This window comes from Pagrus pagrus, assembly GCF_965226575.1.
Source record: "Pagrus pagrus genome assembly, chromosome: 19".
Lineage (NCBI taxonomy): Eukaryota > Metazoa > Chordata > Actinopteri > Spariformes > Sparidae > Pagrus > Pagrus pagrus.
Genome location: NC_140203.1, coordinates 9,367,294 through 9,391,302, shown reverse-complemented (window position 1 = coordinate 9,391,302; position 24,009 = coordinate 9,367,294). Strand labels below are relative to the sequence as shown.

The 24,009-nt window shown below is 43.3% G+C and overlaps 1 protein-coding gene across 5 annotated transcripts in view; it reads left to right on the top strand.

Moving 5' to 3' along the window:
• The first annotated feature begins 655 nt into the window (after positions 1–655).
• garnl3 (GTPase activating Rap/RanGAP domain like 3) overlaps positions 656–24,009 on the top strand; it is a 75,255-nt gene continuing 51,901 nt past the window's right edge. For 4 of the 5 annotated variants that reach the window (XM_084383319.1, XM_084383316.1, XM_084383318.1 and 1 more), the window contains exon 1: positions 656–1,162. In XM_084383319.1, the coding sequence (XP_084239445.1) occupies positions 1,065–1,162 (98 nt within the window). In that variant the 5' untranslated portion in view covers positions 656–1,064. Of the gene's footprint in view, positions 1,163–21,236; positions 21,518–24,009 lie in introns of those variants that run through there. The other variant, XM_084383317.1, reaches the window with a different exon arrangement.

Below are 24,009 nucleotides of genomic sequence, written 5' to 3'. Positions count from 1 at the left end.
GGAAATGTGGATTTAGTTTCGTAGTCCACAAGACGTTTCTGGAGCTTCATAGCAAAACAGCGTTGCAGTATTCTCCTAAACAACTGAAGTAGATGGGGACTTGTATTAAAATGTAAACTAACAACTCAACCCCCCCAACCACAAGCTGTTTTGTTGTGAAGCACAAATGTTTTGTGGACTGCAAAACCTCAGCCACACTTCCATCAGCACAAGGGTGAGAATATAATGTCTAAATTCTCTGAGTGACCCTAAATCCTTCACAGGGTTCAACACCAAGCTTACCCAAAACCTCCAGATTGAAATACTGCTGATGTGTTTTCTTCCACTGAATCCACATATTACATATATTACATATATTACATGACGGACATTGTTATCTTTAATTCTAGCTTTGATAACATCAGTAACAGCACTGTTTTGCACTGTAGGCTTGAAACACAGGCATTAAAGTCAACTCTCACTCTGTCAGTCCTTTCACACGCTGTAAACACACACACACACACACACACACACACACACACTGATAGTGTCACCACCAACGTTTCTCTCTCTCCCTCCCTCTCTCTCTCACTCTCTCTCTCTGTCTTCCTCTCTCTCTCTCTCTCTCTCCATCAGGTTCATGAAGTCACTGCCTCTCAGCCACTCAGTGCCGGGCTGAAGCTGAAGGAGCGCTGTGGGCTCCACAGTTCAGGATCTCTGGAGCCGGGGAGACTCCTCAGCACTCAGTCCGCTCAGGTTGACATCTGCAGCAGCAGCAGCAGCTCCCGCTACAGCCCGCATGGAGATACCACCAACCCCGGACATCATGCACGTCTGACAGCTTCAACACACCGTGTTTTCGTGTAGCCTGACCGGGGGAGAAAAGTCTCACTCAAAGCTCACTTTGCCTGCTCCGCTGAGGTGGACCGAGCGCCAAAGGATTTTTTTTCTTTCCCTCCTCCTCTCCTCCTGGTTCTCTTTCTCCTTCCGCCTCTCGCAGTCCACTGCTCGGTTTTTTGACTTTTTTTTTTTTTTTTTTTAACCACCCTTGGAAAGAAAGCTGTTTCCCTGATCGCCCAGCACCCATGAATTCAGATAAAAATGTGTACCTCGGCAGAGACAAAGGCATCATGCGGAAGAGAGCCCTGCTCCTTCGGAAAGGTTGCAGCTTCGAGATTACCAGGTAGGTCCCTTATTTTATTGTCTGGGACAGGAGGGCGATCAGAGCGGCTAGACTATCCCACAGAAACTGCAACCTTCCCGCATACGAGTGGCACTTTACATAAGACCACACAATGAGTTTCCTCTGCGTGTCTTTCACCTTGTGGATTGGTGGTCTAGCCAGGATTTGCCGTGTGTGTGTGCGCGCGTCGATAAGGAGCGGAGGGATGCCCCAAAACATTTTGTACCCAAAAAGAGTGCAGCCACAAAACCACCGCTGATGTTCAGCCGCCTGGTAGAGGAAAATCACACCCTGATGTCTTTTGTTCATCTCATCACATTTGATCCAAACGGCGTGCGTTCACATGTCCTCTCGGACTGTGTGTGTGTGTGGGGGGGGAGCGTTACGCACGGATTCATTTCGTCTGCACCTGACTCTGCGACGGTGACAGAGCTGCTTAGTGGCAGGACGCCGTCAATCGTCATTTCATAGGCAAAATTAGGTATTGATTGGGCAGCCCAGCCACCACAGTGCCCCAGTTCTGTCCAATCATGCTGCTGTGGAGGGTTGAGAATATGCACGTTTCCATCCCATCCCAATAAAATTAAAAAAAACTTTACAGGAGATGATTTCAGGGATCAGATCACCTGCTGTAGGTTACACCTGCGAGTTCACTCTCATCCTCAGGCGACAGACACATGAAAGCAGGGGGTGCTGACAGACCGACCACATAATGAGCAGTTGATATGACTTCTCAGTGTGGTACAACTGGTTCCTGGCAAACCTCCTGGCGCTTTCTCAGATATGTGGCCTCTGCGGGCAGCTCCAACAGGATGGCACCGGCTGTGTGCCACCGAGCTGTTTGGATGTCTTTCCTCTCTGTGTGGTCCGTGCTCCAAGTCATTCATCAGAAGCTTGTAAGCTGTTTGGACCAGTGAATAGCTGGTATTATTTAGAGAATTTCACTTTCACTGGTGTCACACCAGTTCCTTCCTCTTTGCATAACACCTCAGTGTACACAAGACTTCCTAGGTGGGGACTGTTTGACAAGAGGTTGTGGTAGCAAGTTTGTCTGAGCACAATAGCACACAATGCATTCAGTAAGCTGAGAGTTGTTTTTCTCATCAGGGCTGCAACAACTGATTATTCTCATCAACGATTAAACCACCATTATTCTCTCAGTCATACCAGATCAGCGCCCATTCAAAACATGCTCATCACCACAGATTATCTGGTGATGTGAGGGGTTACAGATCCAGTCTGAAGCCTCCTGAACTGCTCACAGACTCACCAGGGCCGTTCCAATAATATCAAACAGGTTTGATATATACGATTTTGTAATGTGGATTAATACATCCGTATTGTCACAACAACCAACGAGGGAGGCATCCTGGAGCAGCTGAGGGTGTTGCCAAGCAACGGTAAACTTTGAACCCCTATAGGCTAACTTTAGCTAGCACACTACTGTTGACAGAAACTTGAAATCACACCTTCAGTTCTTGCAGAAGAATAGAAAACCTGCTTCTCCCCACTAATCCAGACTCGTTTAACCTTCTGCTATTCTTTTGTTCTCACTGCAACATGTTACTACAGCAAGTTGTTGTTTACGTCTGCCTCCCCATGGGATCAAGTGAGAGTGATCATGTGTCCAAATCGCACCAAATTCGATACTGCGCTTCCTCGGGTCCTCAGCAACACACTTGCCAAGTGTGAAGTGGATCAGATGAACAGCTCTCGAAATATGCGAATCACAAACTGACAGGCAGTTGGAGATCCCTTGCTTTATAGTTAGATGGCCTAACAATACAAACTGTTTGTCAGGTTTAGCTTGTTGCGTCAAAATAACCCAGTGATTTCTAGTGTGAGTAAAAAATGTCCAGTCGAATATCTTAGAGCACAAGGTGACATCAATAAATGTCTTGTTTGGAGTCCAGACTCTCCAAATCTTCAGTTTACTATAATGAAAGAAAATCTCCCATCTGATAACTTGAAACCATCAAACCGTTTGGCATTTCTTTCCACCAACTAATCGATTAATCGCCTAATCCCTGCAGCCTCACTTCTCATCATCTTGATTAAATCATCTGTAGATCATCGCGCTGGTCACATCGACCTCCCTCCTCCCACCTCCACTGTAATTTCCTGCTATTTCAGAAAAGCTGCGGAGGTGTGCAGAAGTGCGTATTTACTTCTGAATCTTCATTTCATTTCTCCCACAGCTGATAACTCTCAGTATGTGTGTGATGGTGAGACCTGTGTGTCTGGAGATGTCTCCACCATCCAGCCTGCCAGGTCCCACTTTTCCCAAATAGAGGCATGTACTGTATTCAGGGTGAATGCGGGGGCGAGATTTGGCCAGTTTGGTGCCAAGCACTTACTTTTAAATTACACATCCCTTCTCATTAGCTTGATTTATCCTGTGTAGTGAAGGAGCTCATTCCCTCTCCATGTGCTGTGGAGTCACACTGTAAGGCTTCCTGGCAGACTGTCTCTCAGACACTTGCAGTTTAACAGACAATCAATCAGAGCCGGGCCTGAAGTGCTACTGCATAGGGAAATAGATTCTCCACTGTACTGAGGGGATTTGAAGACACTCAAGTAAAGGGCTGCTGCTGCTGCTGAGAAGTCTGTGTATAATTCATTGTACTGCAGAGACGCATGGCCAAACAGACCCAACACATGTGGACAGCTTCATGAGGACACGCACAGTATTTTAGGAACCTGCTTTCATATGAATAACATGCTCACACACATACACACACAGGGGCTGAAGTGTTTCCATATGTTTGCCTGTGGAAGTATGTCATGAGGTACTTTTTATCTCAACATCGATCTGCCCTCTTTTTGCTTCTCCAGGCTACAGACACAGTCTCAGTGTGAGGCAGTGGTGGAAGAAGTGCTCAGATCCTTTACTTGAGGAAAAGTTAAAGTCCTGCATTCAGGTATAATTAGCAAAATGTAAACTATCTGAAATTAAAGCACTTATTCTGCAGCTAAATGGCTGCTGTGACTGATACATTATTTATATGCCATTATAAGATTGCCATTAGGATTGCAGCATTTTACTGCTGGTGGAGGTGAAGCTAGCCTTAACTACTTCAAATATACAGTAGCTATTGTAGACGTAGATCCAAACATCGACGTCGACCCCCTCGGAAGGGTCACAAGATAAATCTAAGGGGTTCTGAGATGATTAATGTTGAAGCAAATAAGAACAAAAAAAGTTCTGACCTCTTTGACCTCTTTGGGCCTCAGTTATTTACCATTTGAGAAGTTTAGAGGGTAAGTTAGTGAGTAAATGTACTTTGTTACTTTCTACCACTGGCGTGAGAGACATCCAAAAGCCTCTCCAACTTAAAATTAATACAAATTTACCGAACAGTTAACAGTGTCAAGTAGAGAGAGATCTACTATCTGCCTGGCTGATGCAGCATCCTTTGTCTGTCTGTAGTCAGCGTCGTGTGGTTTCACGCAATGTCCCGCCACACAACACTATCTGATTGATTACACGTCACAAACCACAGCAACACTGAAGAGTCTGCAAAGCAACTAAAGTTATCAAATAAATGTAGTGGAGAGAAAGTTTAGTAGCAGAAAATGGAAATACTCAAGTATGTTAAGTACATCAAAATTGTACTGAACTACAATATTTTAGTAAGAGTTTTTATTTTGACTGCAAATGTATATCTGTTATCAGTCCATATCGGCCCTGAGAAAAACCCACATAACTCGATCCCTTGTGTAAAGTTGTCGTGATCTGCGCTAATCCCCCTGATGGTAATCTGCTTTGGGACAAACACATCACATCATATTATTATTTCTGACTGTGTTTTGGACACTGCTTCATGGTGACTAAGCCTTATCTCACAAAGTCAGCGGACTGCCAGTTGGCACGTATCCTCACTGACAGCAGGTAGCTGCAGAGTTGCAGGTGAAAGCAGAAAAGTTAAGCGCACTCCTGCGACCAGTTGTTTGGCTGTTGTCCTCTGCTGCGGTGGTTGATGGTTGGTTCATGATTTGTAACTTGAGAGTATGCACATACACAGTTGTGTGTGTGTGTGTGTGTCCACATTTGACAGAAGGGAACTGCATCAATTTTACACATCAACGTCTGTCAACAGGTCTTAGGAAGCATTGATACATTAGTGAAAAAAAAGTTGAAGAAAGACTTTTGTCGGATAATTTGCCTCAAGTTTTGGGATTTAAGACTGTAAATTTGAAATCTGGGGGTGTGGCGTTAGAAAGAAGTGAGTTTATCAGACCTCTAACCTCTGTAACTCTGTATGTCCACCACGAGTGTGACGGTGTTATATGAGTGGAGTACTCTTTTAAGAAATTTGAGCTTATCATGCTGCCGCACAAGCAAGCACACACAACTTTGGGCAAGTTCTTTGCCCCCGAGTCTTGAGCTTGGGAACAGAAATAGAGTCTGGATGTTCTCCAAGAACAACAAATCCTCACCTATTACTGTCTTTTCCATTCATTTTCACAACAATAGTGGCATGCCTCTTTTGAGGCTGTTAACTCCGCCCGTCTCTGAACTCTCTTCCTCATTTCCAGTCAACGCTGGCTGGTTGTGTGTAAATGAGATTAGGCTACAAGGTGACACTTGGAGGAGCCAAGAACTCACTGGCTCAGCTCTGTATCATGAACTGGCATCAGAAGCATTTCAATTAGGAGAGACTTCATTCTGAGTGAATAAATAATGTTTTTATTGCCACATGCACAATCAGCTAAGAAATATGAGTCTTTGGTGAGTAGGCCCCGTCGTGACGTCCGTTATATTTTAAGAAGGGAAGGTGAAGCCATGAGTAGTATGGGAACACCCCGCTGATGGAGATGCTGTTGGTGGTGATGGGACGTTTGATTACATCCAGCACGTTTCACTTTCAGGCTCAAATAAATGCGTGTTGATGTGTGCCGATATTTAAGAATTCATTTACAAATGAATGAATGCTAACGGGCAGACAGAACAACATATTTGGTAACTCATTAGCTTCCGTCAGCCAACAACTAATATTAGCATTCAACCACTTCTTAGCTACATCCAATGCGTTTCACTTCCAGACTTAAGTAAATGTGTCCAAGATGTGTGTTGATATTTTGAAATAAAGTCCCTATCGTATCATGTAACATAATGAAACGGTAATGTTAACTAGGAAGTGTTTGAATGCTAACGTTAACTGTTGCCTAACGGAGGCTAATGGGTAACCGCTAAGGACAATGTCAAGTGTAAATCGCTGTCGTTCAACAACAGCTAACTTTAGCATTCAAACACTTCCTAGCTAACGTTACTGTTTGATTGTGTTATGTGATACGACAGAAAAGGATCAAGCAGTAATGTTAGCTAGGAGGTGGTTGAATGCTGACGTTATCAAATATGTTGTTTTATCTTGAAATGACATTTTCACTCTTCCCACCCTGAACGTGTAAATGGCCACAGTGTCTATAAAGATTTTCCTCCTTATTGAATGTACACTGACCTTCATAACTGTGCCAGAAAGACGAGGGGAAATTATGTGAACTGTCGTGAAATATACTCAAAACCAGCAAACATACAAACACACACCCCTGGAGGAAGTGTGATGAAGCCAGCTTCCAAAATTTAGAAAAAGACAGCAGCATGCTTTCTATGAATTCGGTGGCAACATCAGCAAATTCTGCTGTGGTGGAAACTAACCTCATTGGCTGTCAATCCACAACAGAACATTTGTAGTTCATTTAAGGAAAGGCATGCGCTCGCAGGGAGCAGTTTGAGCGCATTACTGGACCGTGAGGGAAGAGAGGCTCATTCATCATCAGGCTAACACGGGGCAATGTGTGATCAGAACATGTTACTATTGTTTAATTTTGTAAGGCAGACCTAACAAATACATTGTGATAAGGAGCCTGTTCACAATGTAGGGGAAAGATTAGGTCCGACAGCCTGGATTAGTTGGCTTTGAAATGTGTGCTGTTCATTAATCAATCCAGCCCCTCCTTTACTTTGTCTCCATTCACTCTCCGGACAAAAAGCTTCTCATAAGGTGCTGATAACTTCACCCTGCGACTGCAGCCACATTAACAGAACAAAAATAGATCCTTGGCGGGCTGCAGCCACCGAAACTCTGACACACTCCTTCACTCGCTCGCCCCTCTCGCACTACTCATTTCAGGGGGGTTATTTGAGTGCATTTGCTTTGAAATACTGCCGGTGTCTTCATTAACCTCCCTCGCTGCAAAACAACCCACAATGTTATGGGACTGCTGTTGCCAGGGGTTTTGCCGTAGCTTGTTGCTTGTCAGATTGGCACAAGACTGGAGCCAGATGTTGTTGAGGTGCATCGTGCTGCGTTCATGTGCTTTGTGAAGGAGCGGGTGAGCGGAGTTCTGCTTATATGTGCCTGTAAGGAGAAAGAAAAAAAAGAGAAGGAAATATGTATTAGGGCTTGTCCTCTTGTGGTTTCCTGGTGAAGCTTTTACAGTAGGCTTCAAACGGCATGTGAATGAAGAACATGTGTTGTGAATGTCAGACATGTTTTCTATGGTTTAGATCTAGGGACGCACCAACAGCCCGTTCATGGGCAGGACCATATTGATGCGGTCTCTTGCAGGCACAGTGAAAGTGTCTGTGATGGGTCGGGCTGCTGGGGTCTCCCTCTGTGTTACAGTCTGTCATAAAGCACCCGGCGGGGAGCTGAATTGATGGGCTGGCTGACATTTTTGCTGACTTAAGGCACTCCTCCGCTTTGCATGGTGCGAAGGTTATGTAGCTCTCAGACACGCATTAGAAGCAGAGCTCACACACAGATTTTTAAACAAGAGTGGATGAAGATGCAGTTTTGACAGTTTCGATGCGATGTCAGAGATGCAGGGCTGCAACTACTAATTATTTCATTCTATTGATCGATTATTGTCACAATTTATCATTTGGTCCACAAGTCCTTCACATTAAATAACAAAATATGTTGTTGTTAAAGGATGACTCCATCAATTTTACACATTAAAGTGTACTCACAGGTCATGGGGAGTACTTTTTTCACATATACATACTGTATATGTGAAAATAGTAGCATAAAGAGGAAGCTGCATGTAAGCTGATAAATTGCCACCAGTGACGTCAGTCTCTGGCTGTTGCATACTGGGTAATGTAAGCGTAGGTTTTGAGAAAACAGCCCACTGGTCTAGCATTGCACACCACTGTTGGAAAAAAAAGATCAAATTCGATACAAAACCAGAGATATCGCCCTTTTTTATTCCACTCGTTCTTCTTCCATTTCAAAACCTGGTGCCTGCTGTACATTACCCACAATGCAACGCAACTTTGTTTGGGGCCTATAGGTTCGAGAAGCAAACTTGTGGCCGGAGTTTTGCCAGTTTGACAGGATAAATCTGGGTGGGGAAAGTGAAAGGCAGCGCTTGCCCCTCCCTCATTACCACCACTGTGGTGCAGGGTCCACTGGAGCTGCTCAGCGGCAGGCAGATCAGACTGTGGTTGTTCTGAGCAGCTTCCATGTGTGAATTTGTGTAACCACGGTGTTCCTGAAAAGAGAGCAGTGCTTTCAGAGAACGCTCCCTCGATAAATAAAGGTAAAAAAAAAAACTGTTAGCTTGGAGCTCATCGATCCACTCCTCCTCCATCTGTGCACTTGTCATTCTGTCACACCATCACTTGACATCTCCATTTGCTCCTGACAGACAGGAGTTATAATTACTGATAACGGTACTTTTCAAAAAATGTCCATGGTGGTGTTAGGGTTAGGAGGACGCTCACTGTTTGATAACAGCAAAAAAAGGTCCATCTCAGAGTCATTGTGACATTTTCAAATTGCTCGTTTTGTCCAACCGACAGTCTGAAATCCAAAGATGTTTGGTTTGTCATGAAAGAAAAAGAGAGAAAACAAGGTCGTACTCACAGTGAGTATACTTAAAAGAGCACACCACCGATTCAGCATTGCACTTTTACAACACTGCAAACCCAGAAAAACCAACGAAACAGAACCAAAGATATCATCTTTTTTATTCCACACATTCATCTTCCTTGTCAAAACATGTCCACTACATCACATTCACTCCATTCAGCCCAATCGCCAGAATAAATGTTGGCAAGACAATGTTTCTGCAAACCATGGATATGTTGAAACAACGCTGTGACAACACCGTGCTTCTGCTCTGGCTAGGTTTAGGCCTGGTTAGTGTTAGGAAAGGATCATGTTTTGGCTTAAAATACCTGCTTCGGTCGACACAAACACAGCTGGAGATGTCTCCAGACGAAGGTCTCCTGAAAAATATCCAGTGGTGTCACAAATGTTGAAACACAGTCTTGAACTGTGGTAACTGGCTCGGCAACCCTCTCGCCTGTAACTCCACATGGTCTCCTCCACCTGCCGATATGATGTCTGGCAATAAAAATGTATTATGCTAGTAGCAGCTAATGTAGCCTCTCGCTGCTAGCCCGAAGCAGAGATGAGGAGCAAGCTACAGAACAACACACCTTTTAGATTTTTTTCATTTTTAATCTCTTCAGCCCTACACACACACACACTCAGTGAAATCACCTGAGGCAACTCATCGGAGACGGTCCCTCTGCAGCAAAACGGCTTTTAAACTTGTTTCCCATGTGCACTAGTGCTCGCCAAGACATGTAAATTGACTTTTGTTGTGCAAAATCAGTGCATGAGTAATTGATTATTTAACAAAAAGAAGATGATGCTGCTTCTCGGAATTATGACACATTGTTGTTGCGCTGAATCCCTTGTCTGATTTCCAAAGAAGGTTTTAGCTGAGAAATTGAAATAGTGTGTCAGGCTGGTTGTGCTCTGCTCAGCCGCACAGTCAGTCCCTCAGTGAGGTCTGATAAACACTGGACTGTAATCACTCCCATATGTGGCTGCATAGCTCAACACGACCCGGCACAGTTCAGCCATGCGCACAATGCAGCGCACCAGGCTCATTTAGACAGAAAAATAGATTCAAATTACTGGAAGAAAAAACACAAGAAAAGAGAAAGAAAAATCCCTCGCTTGATTACAGCCTTATGTAAACTTTTACTCTTCCACTGGAACATCTGCTTCCATTTAGGGCTTTAAGACACATACCTACACATTAAAATGCACTGTGCGCTGCTCCGGGAAAGCTCGCAGGCTGGAAAAACATTTCCCATTATAGTTGGCCGGAGTAAAACCAGCGTGAGTTGTACTTAAGAGGGGTATCGGTTGAGATGTGGCCAGCTCCAACGCAAAACCACAAGCCACTGGCATACAACGGTCATATTGTGGGGAGCGTTTTCTTTTCTCTCAAAGCTGCATAAACTTCCTTTTTTTTACTACGGTCCCTGTGAAGGATGACGCAAAGTGAAAGTGAGCGTGTGTTGACGTGCCAGAGAACAGAGGAGAGTATGAAAGTATGGAAGATGAAAGTGAGTCTGCACAGCACGGGCACAGTCTGTGTGCACACTGCGAGTCGCTTCACACCAGCCCCACTGCCCCCGTCATAACCCTCAAAGAGCGATCCAGGAGAGACGGAGGAGGAAATGGAGCCTGTGAAGGGTTACTGTTGTACATTTTTACCCTGCGGTTTTAAGGGCGGCCAGCCAAAACCTCGTCTTGGTTAGAGAGCGAGAACAGAAAGAAAGAATGAAGGAGATGGAAGAATAGTTCGCAAGTATGTGTAGAAACATCTAGGAAGGGTGTATTTTCAGCAGAGCTCGTGAAGATGTGGCTTAAATTAAGTTGTTGAAGTGTGGACATTCTTTAAAAAATACTTAGAGGGAGTTTCCCCAACTGTGGGCCTCCTATAGATTAAATTGCATGTCGCTATTTTTCTTTTAGCCATTCTGAAACAAGAACCTCAGCAGTTCCTTCTTTCTGTAAAACTTGTGTGATGTGCAGGACACAGGTGCAAAAACGTGTACATCCACAAATAAAGGCAGGAGTACCAGGCCTCATTTAATCGTGTACTGCTTGATTCACCACAGAGTCTGTAGGACCTCTGGGGGCCATGAACCTGCAGCTACTAACCTCGACCATCCACAGTGACAACTAACAAAGGACATGTTATGGTTCATGGGAACCTGATCAAGTGGTTCAGTTCCTGTCCTGTGTACAGTGAGGACAGTGATAGCAAGGAAGATATGATCCCTGAATCTGGTTTTAGAGGCCGTTACTTAGGATTCATCACCACTGCGACCAACATGCCTGGTTCTGAAAAAAATGGAGAAACTGTAACCGAAGGATCAGGAATAAGGAGGTGGAAGTAAGGAGCATGTAGTCAAACACATTTGTTGTATTTTTTTGCACTGTAAATGTAGTTTCCACCTCTGTTTCACAGACAGAAGTAATGCCTCTAAATAAAGAGAAATATATTTGGATAAAAAAACTGAATGACTTCATAAAGCAGTGTCCATTTTATCATTACCTAATTGATGCCTTGACGTCTTTGTGATATTTTTCTTACATCCCCGTTACTTAAATACTGTGAAAAGAAAAAAATAATTAAAACCATTTTCTTAATTTCTCAGGGGGATATTCTATATATACTTTTTTTTACATTAAACAGATTTTTCTTGGCATTTTCTACGTTAATATATCATCAGAAGATCCCAATGCAACAGAAAATAGATAAAGGATTGGTTTCCATCAGGAAAACAGCTCATGCATCAGAGGGTTAATGTTACATATGATGGAAAATATAATTAGTCAGTGTTCATATAAACTCACAAGTTGTATTTTCTCAATTAATTGTGATAAAAGTTAAAAACCACAAGAGGGCAGACTCTCCCTGTAAAAACAGTGATGTTGCCAGAACCAAACCAGTGGTTGTAAATAAAACTTGAGATAAAGGGTTCACACTTTGGATCTTCACGATTTAGTTTATTAAGGTTTAAAAATCTGTGTAAATCAAGCTAATGAGTTACAGAAGAAATCAAAGTGTGAGTTGTTTTTGTGCAGTTGGAACAGGAGAGGAATGATGTTCCTGCTGCAGTACAATGACCATTCATGCTCTCCCACTAGGAGGAGCGAGTGTCTTAAGAAGCAGTGATATTCATGTGGAGAGCAGGTGGACTCAAGTAGCTTCAGCTGAGGACACAGACAACAAGCTCGCTGTGTTTCTTTGTGTCCTGTAACCTGAATCGTTGTTGTTGCCCACAGATCCAAAAGCATTCCTTTATCTGAACTCCTTTTCAGCAGTAGAGTGCAAAAAAACCAAAAACAGCGTGGACAAAAAGCACACACACATATACACACACGCAACACACATAGCCAGAGGGCCGAGGGCAGAGTGGTGTTCAGGGCCCGGCTGATCGTTACAGACAAAAGGTTAATTCTCCTGATCACGTTTAATGAGAGTGCCACCATCAATCGCCACAGCCTGACACAGTGACATTTCCCAGAGGCCACAGGGTGACCTGCTGGCATTTGGGATGCACTGGAAACAAAGAGGCCAAGTTCGGAATCCAAATCATCTGCACGTGTGTGTGTGTCTGTCTGTGTGAGTGTGTGTGTGTGTGTGTGTGTGTGTGTGTGTGTGTTTGCATGTGCTTATGTGTGTAAATTGGAGAATACGTCATCTTAAACTGTCGGAGCACCGCAGACTGCTTGATGCAAATTACATCCAGGGTTTTAATTCATAAATCTGAATCAGTCGCTCATTTGGATGCAGGTCCTTTACTTTTGTAAAAGCACCAACACAGCACTACAAAAGTATAAAAGTATTTGATTATAGGGCTGCAACTGAGAATTGAGGATTGACATTGTAAATTCATATCTTTGGGTTTTTTTCAAAACCCCAAATATGTTCAGTACTTTTACACTTGACATAAAAAGTCAAACCCTCATATCTGAGAAGCTGTAACCACTGAATGTTTGACTTTTTGTTTGAAAAATAACAAACAGTTAATTAATCAACTAATCGTCGCAGTTCTATTCCACTTCAAGAAAGTTTTGTATATCAGCTTTTTGTTTTGTCTCTCTGTTTTCTTTCTCCTTCTTTCGTCCTCAGTTCCCGTAGATGTACTGGGATGTACCCATTTGACCTTAGGTTGTTAAAAAACAATGGGGGGAAAAATGTCATGAATAATTTGTGTGTAATTTTGGTTTAGAAACTCTTCATGTTGTTAAAACATCCTCCAAGAAACAATTTCCCCCCAAAAATGTAGCCAGCTATATTTGGCGTCTTTGGAAAGCTTTGGATCTTGACTAGAAAATAAAGTTGTGTGGGTTTGAAAAAAAAAAGTCAAACTCCCACTTGAACCAAAGTACAGAAGTCTTGACAGCAAAAAGTAACATAATCATAGTAGTTAAACCAGCAGCACTTGCCTGTTTGAGGGTTACATGATAAATCTGGAGATCTCTGCTGCACACATTTACATACATAGTGGCATACAGTAAATACAAACATACAATATTTCCAGAAATGTGGCGGAGTATAGTATACAGTAGCACAAAAGAAGTACCTTAAAAGTCCACTTTACTACTTAGGTACTTTCCACCACTGTCAAAAACTCATTGTGAACGCACCGTTCAGCCATGTCTGCTGTCCCACTGTGCGGTGCAGGTACAACACAACAGCTGAATGGCGCCATAATCAAATGAAGCCGCCTATCTCTACAGCTTCCTCCTCCACCTTACACATTATCGAGTGACACAACCTCTACAAAGAAGAGTGACATCATGGAGGGTCAATTGATTTGCATGTTCTGGATATCTGTGACAGATAAAAACCCCCAGTAGTGCAGCAGTGTGTCATATGCTTTGCATTACAGTGTGTTTTTCCTCTTGTCATACATCTGTATTTATAGAAATGACTCCCATTGGTTCCAGTGTGATTCAGTGTCAGTAACTGCACATCTAATCACATTACACTCTCATTCACACACACACACAAACACACACAGTAACAGAGGATTGTTTATCCCATGCGTGGGAAAGGTGCCGTGGTCAGACATGGCTTACTTGGTGAGACTAAAGGGCCGGAGTGGCAGCTGTCCAGAGAGAAGGCGGCGTAGCTGCGAGGGATTAGCACACTATTGAGTCGAGAGCTCCTGATCCGCATCATGCAGCTTCACGGGCTCCGACTGTTGCTTGTGCACGCACACTCGCATTTTGTGAACCTGTGCACCACAGCCCTCCCTGGCACGGACACATGGATTGAACCCACGCGCTATAATGCTTACACCTACATTTATATCCTGATCTTTGAAGCTGTATTTGTCTGGGGAATGCACAGCCTGGGATAGTCCATCACTGCTGGGTCCCACACACACACACACAGACACACACTTGCTGAGGATTCAGGGTTATAGTTTATATTTTACTCTGACTTACTCTGAAGCCCTCAAGGCTCACTGGTTATTCACCATCATGGAGAGTTGCTTCTCAGGGTGTGTGCGCCCTTTAGGTTTGTCTAAGCGGCACTCAGTAGCTCAATGACCCAACACCTAATACAGTTTGGTTTGAGTTATTTCCATGAGCGACTGGCACGCTCAGGAAAATAAACGGCAACATTCAGCCTGGAGAGTAATTGTTGGATTATTTTGTCATGACTAATGCTGAACAGGTAAGTAAATGGACAGGGAATTAGTTAACAAAAATTATCGAAGAATGTAATCGTTTGCAGGTGACGTTTTGACGCCTTTTGTCATAATAAATTTGCATCGCTGCCTCTCACGATTAGCTTATAGCAGAGTTAAAGGTGTCCTGTGAAGTTTTTTTGTAAACATACAATGCAAACGCACTGTGTTAAAGCCTAAAAAGATATGTTAAAAAGCATTTCCTTCCTCGCACAATATAAGAATTGGAGTCATACACCGTCAGCCCGATCAACGCGATGAACGATGGCAGTTAACATTTCTGCGAAACACTGATTCGTTCGCATTTGTCCGTTGACATTTCTACAAAACTTGTCATATCACGTTCACGTCTGACCGTTTATGACCCAACTTCCACATTGTGAGGTGGAGTCGATGGTGGAGGGGATGGTTGAGGAGTTACAGGCGAGAAGGCTGCCAAGCCAGCGAGCACAGTTTGAGACTCTGCTTCAACGTTTTTAAATGTAAAACCAGGGGATATTTTTGAGGCGGGACCACAGTGAGTCAACATTTGTATGTTTGTTGAAACCAAAGCAGGTATTTAAGCCGAACATGATCTTTTCCCGACCCTTAGTGGCTTTTGTGTCTAACAAGATCATAAGCACAGCGTTGTGACTTTGTTGTTTTCTCTTGTTTGCAGCCTTCTTACTTGTCTTTGCCGGCACGTTGCTGTGTTTCTTTGCACAAATTGTCGATCAGCGAGATAGATGCACATGAGACAAACAAAAAACTGGGACCCATTCTTAAAAACAGTGTTTCACAGCACCACTACTTTACTATCAGCTCCGTGTGAGACTATTAAGCTTATTCTTCCTTTTAGCTGTCATTATTCCCTCTTCTAATAACACTGTGCAAAACCTTTCTAACTCTGTCCTGTGTTGCTTTTATTATCCTCCACAGTCTACGTTCCCGTTTGCTGTTCTTGTAAAGTGCAGTCCACGTCTGAGACTGATCATGAAAACTGTATCTGACCTCTTAGTTAGTCAAATACAACAGGTTACTACTTGTGATGGGCGATGCTTTCTATTTTCTGACATTTTCAGACAAACTTTATTGCGTAAAATGATTCAAAAGAAGCATAATCAATATAATCATCAGCTGCAGCTACAACTACCAACCTGTCTTCGCTGGTTGATGGAAAGTGCTGGAAAGTGGCCACAGACTGGCATTTAAAAACTCTGCTTTACTGCAAAATACAGAGAGAGAGAGGGAATATCTGGCCGTGATACCGCAGACTTAATCAGCCGTGTGTGAAGCAAGTCTTTTAAGAACATGTTGAGCAAAAATTTCAAAGGTCACGTAATTTTTTCTTAATCTTCTGAGATAGTAAATATCGCAGATCCTTGAGTTTCGGAGCCTTTGAATATTTTATGACATCACAGTAGGGTCTGGTATGGAAGCCCTGAGGGGCAAGGGATTTCTTCTGGTGATCTATTTTCTAAGTCTGATCTAATTTATTTTGTCTCCTGTGTTTATGATTTGCAATCTGGTGGAAAAAAAACGTTTTGCCAGGATAATCTTTCTAAGTTTCCATCTGTGAATGTTTTTCACTCCATGCACAAATTGTTTTTTTCTTGTGAAATAAAAAATACTTTCTTTTTACTCTGTTTCACGCGTGAACAAATCACAAATGAATTTTTTTTTTCTTTCTTTTTTTTTACCCCCAGCAGATTGCAAGTCATAAACACAGGAGAGAAAATCATTTCGATCAGACTTGGAAAACAAATCACCGGAAAAAAAGCTAATTCTCACTCACCCCTCAGGGCTTCCGTAGTCTGAGGAATTTTGGTAGCAAATTCACTTTTTGCTGACATTTCGAGACCCAACCAATGAATCCATAATTTAAAAGAGTTGTTTGTTGCAGTCATACTCATGAGATAATCAAACTGTCAGAGTGTCTTAGAACAATGGAGATGAATGGAGACATCAGGGACGACACGAACACCTCTCGCATTTTCGTCGATTGTCATCTTGTTTTCCACTGGGAGGAGTCGGTGGATTATATTCATCACCTGGAGCGGATCGCTGTCACATTACACAACTACTTGTCTCTCTCGTTTCCCTCATCGTTAAGCATTAGGGATGATGGCTCCTAGGCTGCATTAACAGACTGATCTCTGAACAGGAAGTCTTCCCCCTTTTGACTTCCCTTCTTACAGACCGGCTTCACAAGAGACCGTTAAAAAATAGAAGCACTCATGCAAAGGCCATGTGAGCGGTGCGTGTCAGAGTGCGACAATGGGAGGGTGTGTGGTGATGTTTATGCAACATGTATGAATGTCTCTGTATGTATATGTGTGTGTGTGTGTGTGTGTGTGTGTGTGTGTGTGTGTGTGTGTGTATGTGTGTAATTGGCCTCAGGGCTCTAATTAGAGGTGGTGGGGGGTGTTCAGGTATCCTATGTTGATTGTTTGCAACTCGATCCCGACGTGAGAAAACAAAGGTGCTTATTTTCGGCGGCCCCTTTTGAAAAAGGCTTTCTTTTTTCTCCGGGCTGTTGCGGATTTCAGCTGCATTTCAACATGAGCTATTTTTAAAAAGGTAGTCACATTCAGAGAAAGAGAAAGAGAGCAAATGCCATGTGTGTCGGTAGCTGTAGGTGTTTTCCTGTGGTGTGGCGTGCCACAGAGGGGGGTTTCTACTGATTAAAAATTGATGAGCAGCTGAGTGCCATGTAGCCTGAGCCGAGCATTCCTGCACTCTTTCATGTTGTGTGTGTGTGTGCGTGTGTGTGTGTGTGTGTGTGTGTGTGTGTGTGTGTGTGTGTGTGTGTGTGTGTGTGTGTAGACTGAGCTGGAGACACAGGCTGTGGCTGAGCTATTGTGAAGGTATCAGATTTAACTAAGCTCATGTTTCACCTGCTGTTCTGTGTGTGTGTGTGTGTGTGTGTGTGTGCGTGTGTGTGTGTAAACAGATAATCAAAAATTACGTATGTTTCCACGTTTCTGCCACACTACTCTGCTTTCATCATGTGTCCTCACCCTAACATGTTGAATATTTTATTTTCTTGTGTGATCCTCCCTTTTTTTTCCCCCGTCTCTGTAATTTTTCTGAACTTCCAGCTTTAAAAGACCTTAAAGTTAATCTTCTGTTCACCCAAAATTAAGGATGCCGTCATCATCTCCCCACCCTTATGCCGATGGAAAGACGGATGAAGTTTCGTATTCCACAAAACACTGAAATACAACTGAAATTATCCACATCCAGATGCCCCGAGATCCCAAATTGATTTGAAAAGAAGTTACTAACAATCTCGATGTGCGGTCAAGCACGGGCATCAATTTCAGACAGGGTGCGCACTAACACTATTAGCTTAGCAGCTACTGTGAAGATTTTGGCTTCTAAAAGGTTGTAAGTATTTTTCTTTTCAAATTAACTTGGGATTTCGGGGCTTCCCGGGACTTGGATTATGCTGTGCGGAGCCATTTTGTGGGGAGTTCTGGTTGGTTTTTATGTTTAAAAACGAGTCCTCATCTGCTTTAGTTGTTTACGAGAAGGCTGCAGCGCTGTTTTGCTGTGAAGCTCCAGTCTTGTGGACTACGAAACTTCAACCCAACCCTTCAATGTGAGCAAACGAGACATGGGCCAAACTAAAAACTTTCCCAAAGATGGTTTCTGTCATTTTAGGTGGTTCTTATCATGCTGGTGTATGTTCAAGTTGTGTGACATCACAATTGACAGCTGAGCCCTGCTCACGACAGGCATACGGGGGACTCTCGGTCCAAATGATGTCACCTGCTTGGTTCTTCAGAGCTTTATAGCGGGTTTCAGCTCATTGTTAAACTGTCTGGCTGCAGCTTTACTGTTTTGGATTTACTCTCACGGTTGGTTTTAAGGCCGCAGCGGGCTGCTGTTGTCAACAAGAAAACCTCTAAAAGCCACTGAACACTTACCTGCTCAGCACCAAACAGCAAACAGACACAGCTAGCAACTAACTGGTGAACATAGTGGAGCCTTTAGCTGCTAAAGAGAAGTGGAGACCAAAACTTAGACTGAGAAACACAACTCCACATGAATGATAATGTTGCTTTGTAACTTGCTTTTGTGAATGACGCGTGATGCTTCCGTTTGGACGACAGCAACTGGTTTGAAATGGAGTAGATGTGCTCTACGAGTGTAATTGATGTCGACAGTAATAATTGCACAGCTCTGCCCCTCCCAGATCACAAATAAATCTATTGGAATTTTTATTGGAGTTGTTCTCTGGAGTCTATCTGTCCCGGAAACATAGGAAACGTCATTGTGCTGGGAATCGTACTGCATGTTTCTTTGCATACTATTTTTGGCAGACAAAAGGGAGCTCTGTTCGCCCGCGGATCATATAATGAAACATTTGGTCCGGAACAATATGTCGAATATTTTTAGAACATAAACAAGAATGATAAGGATCCGTTATGTTTGTTTGTCGTTGGGGCTAAAGATACGTACCATTTTGAATGACATGGTCTCCACTTAGTTACCATGTTGGGGTCTGTGAGACCCCAAACAACAATCAGATCAAGCCCAGAGCGGATGTCTGTTGTGGCATGTCATCACTCATTTTGTCTAATAAATGTAGTGGCATTACTGTACATGTTGTGTCTCCAGCACCAACCACAAGAAAGTTCACCCTAAAATGAAAATCGCCCTCATGCCGATGGAAAGTCAGGTGAAGTTTTGTCGTCCACAAAATATTGCATTAAGCCTGACGAGCTGTTTCGAATCATTACATGGGGGTTTTTGTGGTTTTTTTAAAAAAAATATTTTAAGATCCCCATCTACTTCAGTTGTTTAGGAGAATGCTGCAACGCTGTTTTGTTGTGAAGCTCCAGAAATGTTGTGTGGGCTACGAAACTTCGCCTTTGCATCAGCATGAGGGTGAGATAGATGATGACTGAATTCTCATTTCTGGGTGAAGCTATCCTTTCAAATACGCTGAGATTCAGTCGGTGAAGGCATCTTGAAGAGGAAAAGAAGAGCGAGAAGTGAGTGAGAGAGGAGGAGAGGAGGGACGCTGCATGAATAAATGAATGAATGAATGACCTCATCATTGCCTGGACCTGCTGTTGAGTGGGATTATGGGTAGGCCCTGGAGACAAATAAGAGTGGGAGAGAATCTGAGAGGCCAGAGAAACATGTTGGAGCTTTTTGTTTGTTGTTAGTTTTTAGTTATTTTTGCCAATGATAACTTTTATTTTTTGTTTGACTATTCTGGATGTTTATTTGGATTACAGTTTCTTTTGCTAGTTATTTGTTTAGTTCAATTATTTACTTGTTAAGCATTTAGTTCTGTCTAGTTAGTATTTTGTTTTTGTTGTGTTTGGGATTTCGGGTGACACTGTGGGCACCCGAGGTTCGATAGGTGAAAGGATAGGTGTAGGTGTAGGACCATGATTTATTTTGGTTTGCTAATAGAAAAGGTTTACATGCACATCACTTTGTTCACATTGTCCTGTGCTGCAGCTCTTTAAAGCCCCCTCTCCCAAATATTCGGTCTGCTCTGATTGGTCAGCTCACACGAGCCTGAGCCAGCACTGCTAACAACAACCGCGCAGCTGTGCTGAATTCATTCTTACATGCTAAAATGGCTGCTAGGCTAAAATTCTGCAAATGTGCGACATGGTGATGTAACGTGATGTCACAAAGTCAAGGAAATAAAGGCGGGGCTGCTGACGAGGCGTTTCAGAAGCGCTGTTTTCTGTGGGAGAGAGGAGCTTCTGTTGGTGCAGACTTTTTAATTCACATCAGTATGAACCCAAAACAAACAGATTTCTGTGATCTGACTGCAGTAAATGGATCAGAAGGACGCCGAAACAACAACATCATAATGCCGCCTTGTTAAAAGCCTGAATTCACGCTTCGTCGGTTCTGTCGGCCAGACGACATGGAAACAACTTTTAAAATGCTTGTTCCTTGAATGGAGTTCGGATCGATCAGAGCTATGTTGCACTGACATGACTCACCAGGTAGCCCGACCTTCTCGTCGTGTCGAACGCGTCATTGGTGCCGCCCTGGCATCGTAACTTCGTCCTACCATCGATGACTGTATGAGTCAATGATGAGTCATTGACTTTGTTACAACCGCAGACTAGATGGATTTAAAGCCATATTAAAGAGTACCATTCATAGCTTCAGACATGATGTCTTAGTAAAAGTAGACATTTTTATTTATTCATTAATGATCATCTTCCCATTTTCTCTCCTTGCACACATGGTGATGATGTGATACCCACCTCATCCTCAGGCCTGCATCCTGACATGACTTTTTGCTTCAGGAGAACTGTCACTGTAGAAGAAGCTTTGCGTAATTGACGGTGATGTAACAGCAATCCAAAGAAGAAGGGGGGGAAAGAGCGATGAGAATAATCAGCTGTGAATGGTGCCTTTTGCTCTGCGGAGCCTCCAGCTAGAAAAAAAAAAAAAAAAAATGTGGTGGATTGAAATGCACCATTGATGTGAGTGAGTGAGAGAGAGAGAGGGGGAGAGAGAGAGAGAGAGAGAGAGAGAGAGAGAGGTCACACAGTAAACACACAGCTCTTATGGCAGAGCCGTTCCGCTTCATCATCACGCTGTTGCGCGCAGAGAGAGCAGCCAGAGAGGAAGAAGAAAGAGTCGGACCACCAGCCGGGTTTGGATCAGCTGTTGTTGGAGTTTGCGCCGGAGTGATGTTCCTGCGCTCTTAGAGGAACAACAGACGGATAGAGAGGAGAGAGGAGGGGAAAAAAGACGCCGGGGCTTGTTGTTGTCGCCTTGTCCGCTGGACTGACATCGCATGGGGACATGAACAGTGTGGATCCAGCGTCTAACAAACTGTTGACTTTCAATCAGCGGTAAAGAAAAAAACAAACAAACCAAAACCAAAATCCTACTCTTGCCTGTGTTTGTGCATGCCACCTCTCTCATCTGTTGAATGCATACTCGTCGCTCTGTCATATCCCTGCAGCACTGGCACTATTTCATGCAGCCCCGAGCACATTAGACAAAGCTGGAGACTCAGGTGTGCAAACCATTCTGCTGGTGCGTAAAAACGCATGATAATGTTCGCAGCGATCGACTGTTTGGGTCGAGTTTTGATACTTGTCTGGTTTATGTATCGAGTGCATGATTTATTGATTATTTTTATTCCCTATTTACTCTGGCAAACTGAGCGCCACTGAATCCACAAGTCTCCAGTCGGGAAGTATTGACGCTCCTCCACAGACTCTCTCAGCCGCAACAGCTCTTTAATTACACCGCAGCGCAGTTTTTTATTAATTCTAAACTGCATATTAATTCATCCGTCCGCTTTTTTTTTCTCCTCCCCACCGGAGAAGAGACGTTTCTGTGCGTAAATGGAAAACTGATCATGAATTATTCATGGCATGCTTTTCAGTTCAAGGTAGAGCTGGTAGATGTGCGCGGCTCTTGCGACAGAATAACGCATATGGCCACGCTAAAGGCAGGCATCTGGCATGAAGTGTGCAGCTGAGTTCAGATGTGGTCCAAGGTTAGTCTGTAGTAGCTCATTTCCAGCCTCGGGATCTGAAAATGCCGCCACTGCAGCGCTTTTTTTTTTTTTACTGTGGCAACAGGAGAGTGGAGCTGCAGTGACACTTGAACAGAGACAGAGAGAGAGAGAGAGATCATATAGTGACCATACAGCTCCAGTGCTACCAATAGCAGAGGGGCTTTCTTTCCATGCTGCACCAATTGTGCGCAGAGGGAGGAGAGAGGAGCGAAAGGTGTCTTGAAATTGTCATGAAATGCTCTAATGACTTATCATATTGCTTTTATGGCTCGTTATGGGGCGAGTTGGCTTTTCACCACCCACCCCTAGCAGATTGTTTGAAGAATCACCAGCATCTTCCTCCTGCTCATCCTCACAAGGATCAGAGATTGTATCAAGAATAATCTAGAGGCTTCTAGCACCGAGCAACATCTGTAACTGTAGCGTTGTTGAATTAACAGTCAAGCCTTGGTGCATGCATCAGATGAATTTGAGATCAGGGATGCATGATATGGATTTTTCTTTATCAAATGATACGATAACCGACCATTAACTACTTCTCATGGCCGATACCGATAAGATACAGACAGTTTCACCTCTCAAAAGAAGTTCCTAACCTGTGTTCTGCTTCTTCTTCGTCTTTGTGTTTACTGGTGGATGGATAACCAACTTTAAAGGTGCATACCGCCTTGTTAAAGAAGACATGTCATGCTCATTTTCAGGGTTGCTAACAGAAGAGGTTTACATGCTCCAATGCTCTAAAATCATTTCACTTTTTTCATACTGTCCAGTGCTGCAGCAATGTATTCCCCCTGAGTCTGAAACGCTCTGTTTGAGCTCCTGTCTCTTTAAGGCCCCTCCTCCTGGATACCGCGAGTCTTCTCTGATTGGTCAGCTCACACATGCCTGAGCCAGCAATGCTAACGACAGCAGCTGTGCTAAATTAATTCTTACATGCTTAAATAGCTGTGAGGCTTAACTTATGCAAATGTCTGACATGGTGATGTAACGTGATGTCACAAAGTCACGGAAATGAAGGCGGGGCTATGACGAGGTGTTTCAGGAGCAGTGTTTTCTGTGGGAGAGAGGAGCTTCTGTTGGCACTGAACAAGAACCTGTGTAAAAACAAAACAAAAAAGATAATATTCCTTCAAGCCTTTAAGTCACTGAAAGCAATTTGGCTTTGTGTTATCAGTAATTTATCAGCCTGATATATATTGTGTGTCTCTTATTAAAATCAGATAAAAAATCTTTAATTTCCGAATGATTTGCCAAAGTTTCCAAATTGAACTTGTTACTCCATTACACATGTAATACAAAACAACTCTAATCTGTATGATCCAACATTTTAACCTCACATCTCTGCAGCTCTGCTGCTGCAGAAAACAGCCGACAGACATTTAAATGATTGACATTCTTGGATGTATTTTCCAGACGCCAGTGTGATAAATTCTGAATCTCGTACCAGCTGATGGGCCTTTTCATGCGCTTCATTGTCACTCTCAACAGTCTTGTGTTTGCTTCAGCGCCTCTTAACATCAAGGTCTTTTGGTGTCTGTGGCTTTTCTTTCACACAGTCTCAAAAAGAGCCACTTCATGGAGTGATTTAAGAGTTTAAAGCATCATTCAGTATTTAACAGAACCGATAAAAGGATTTTTCTTGAGCAGAACGAGGAGGTTTTGGGTGATTTATACCTCACGTTTCAGTGTACTGTACGCAGCCTTTCAGTGGCCACTGTCCATTGTCTTGTGACAGAAACCACAATTCGCAACCTTTCCCGTACTCCATTACTGAGGGCAGCAGTTGAGTAATGAATATCCATTTTACCTCTCCCT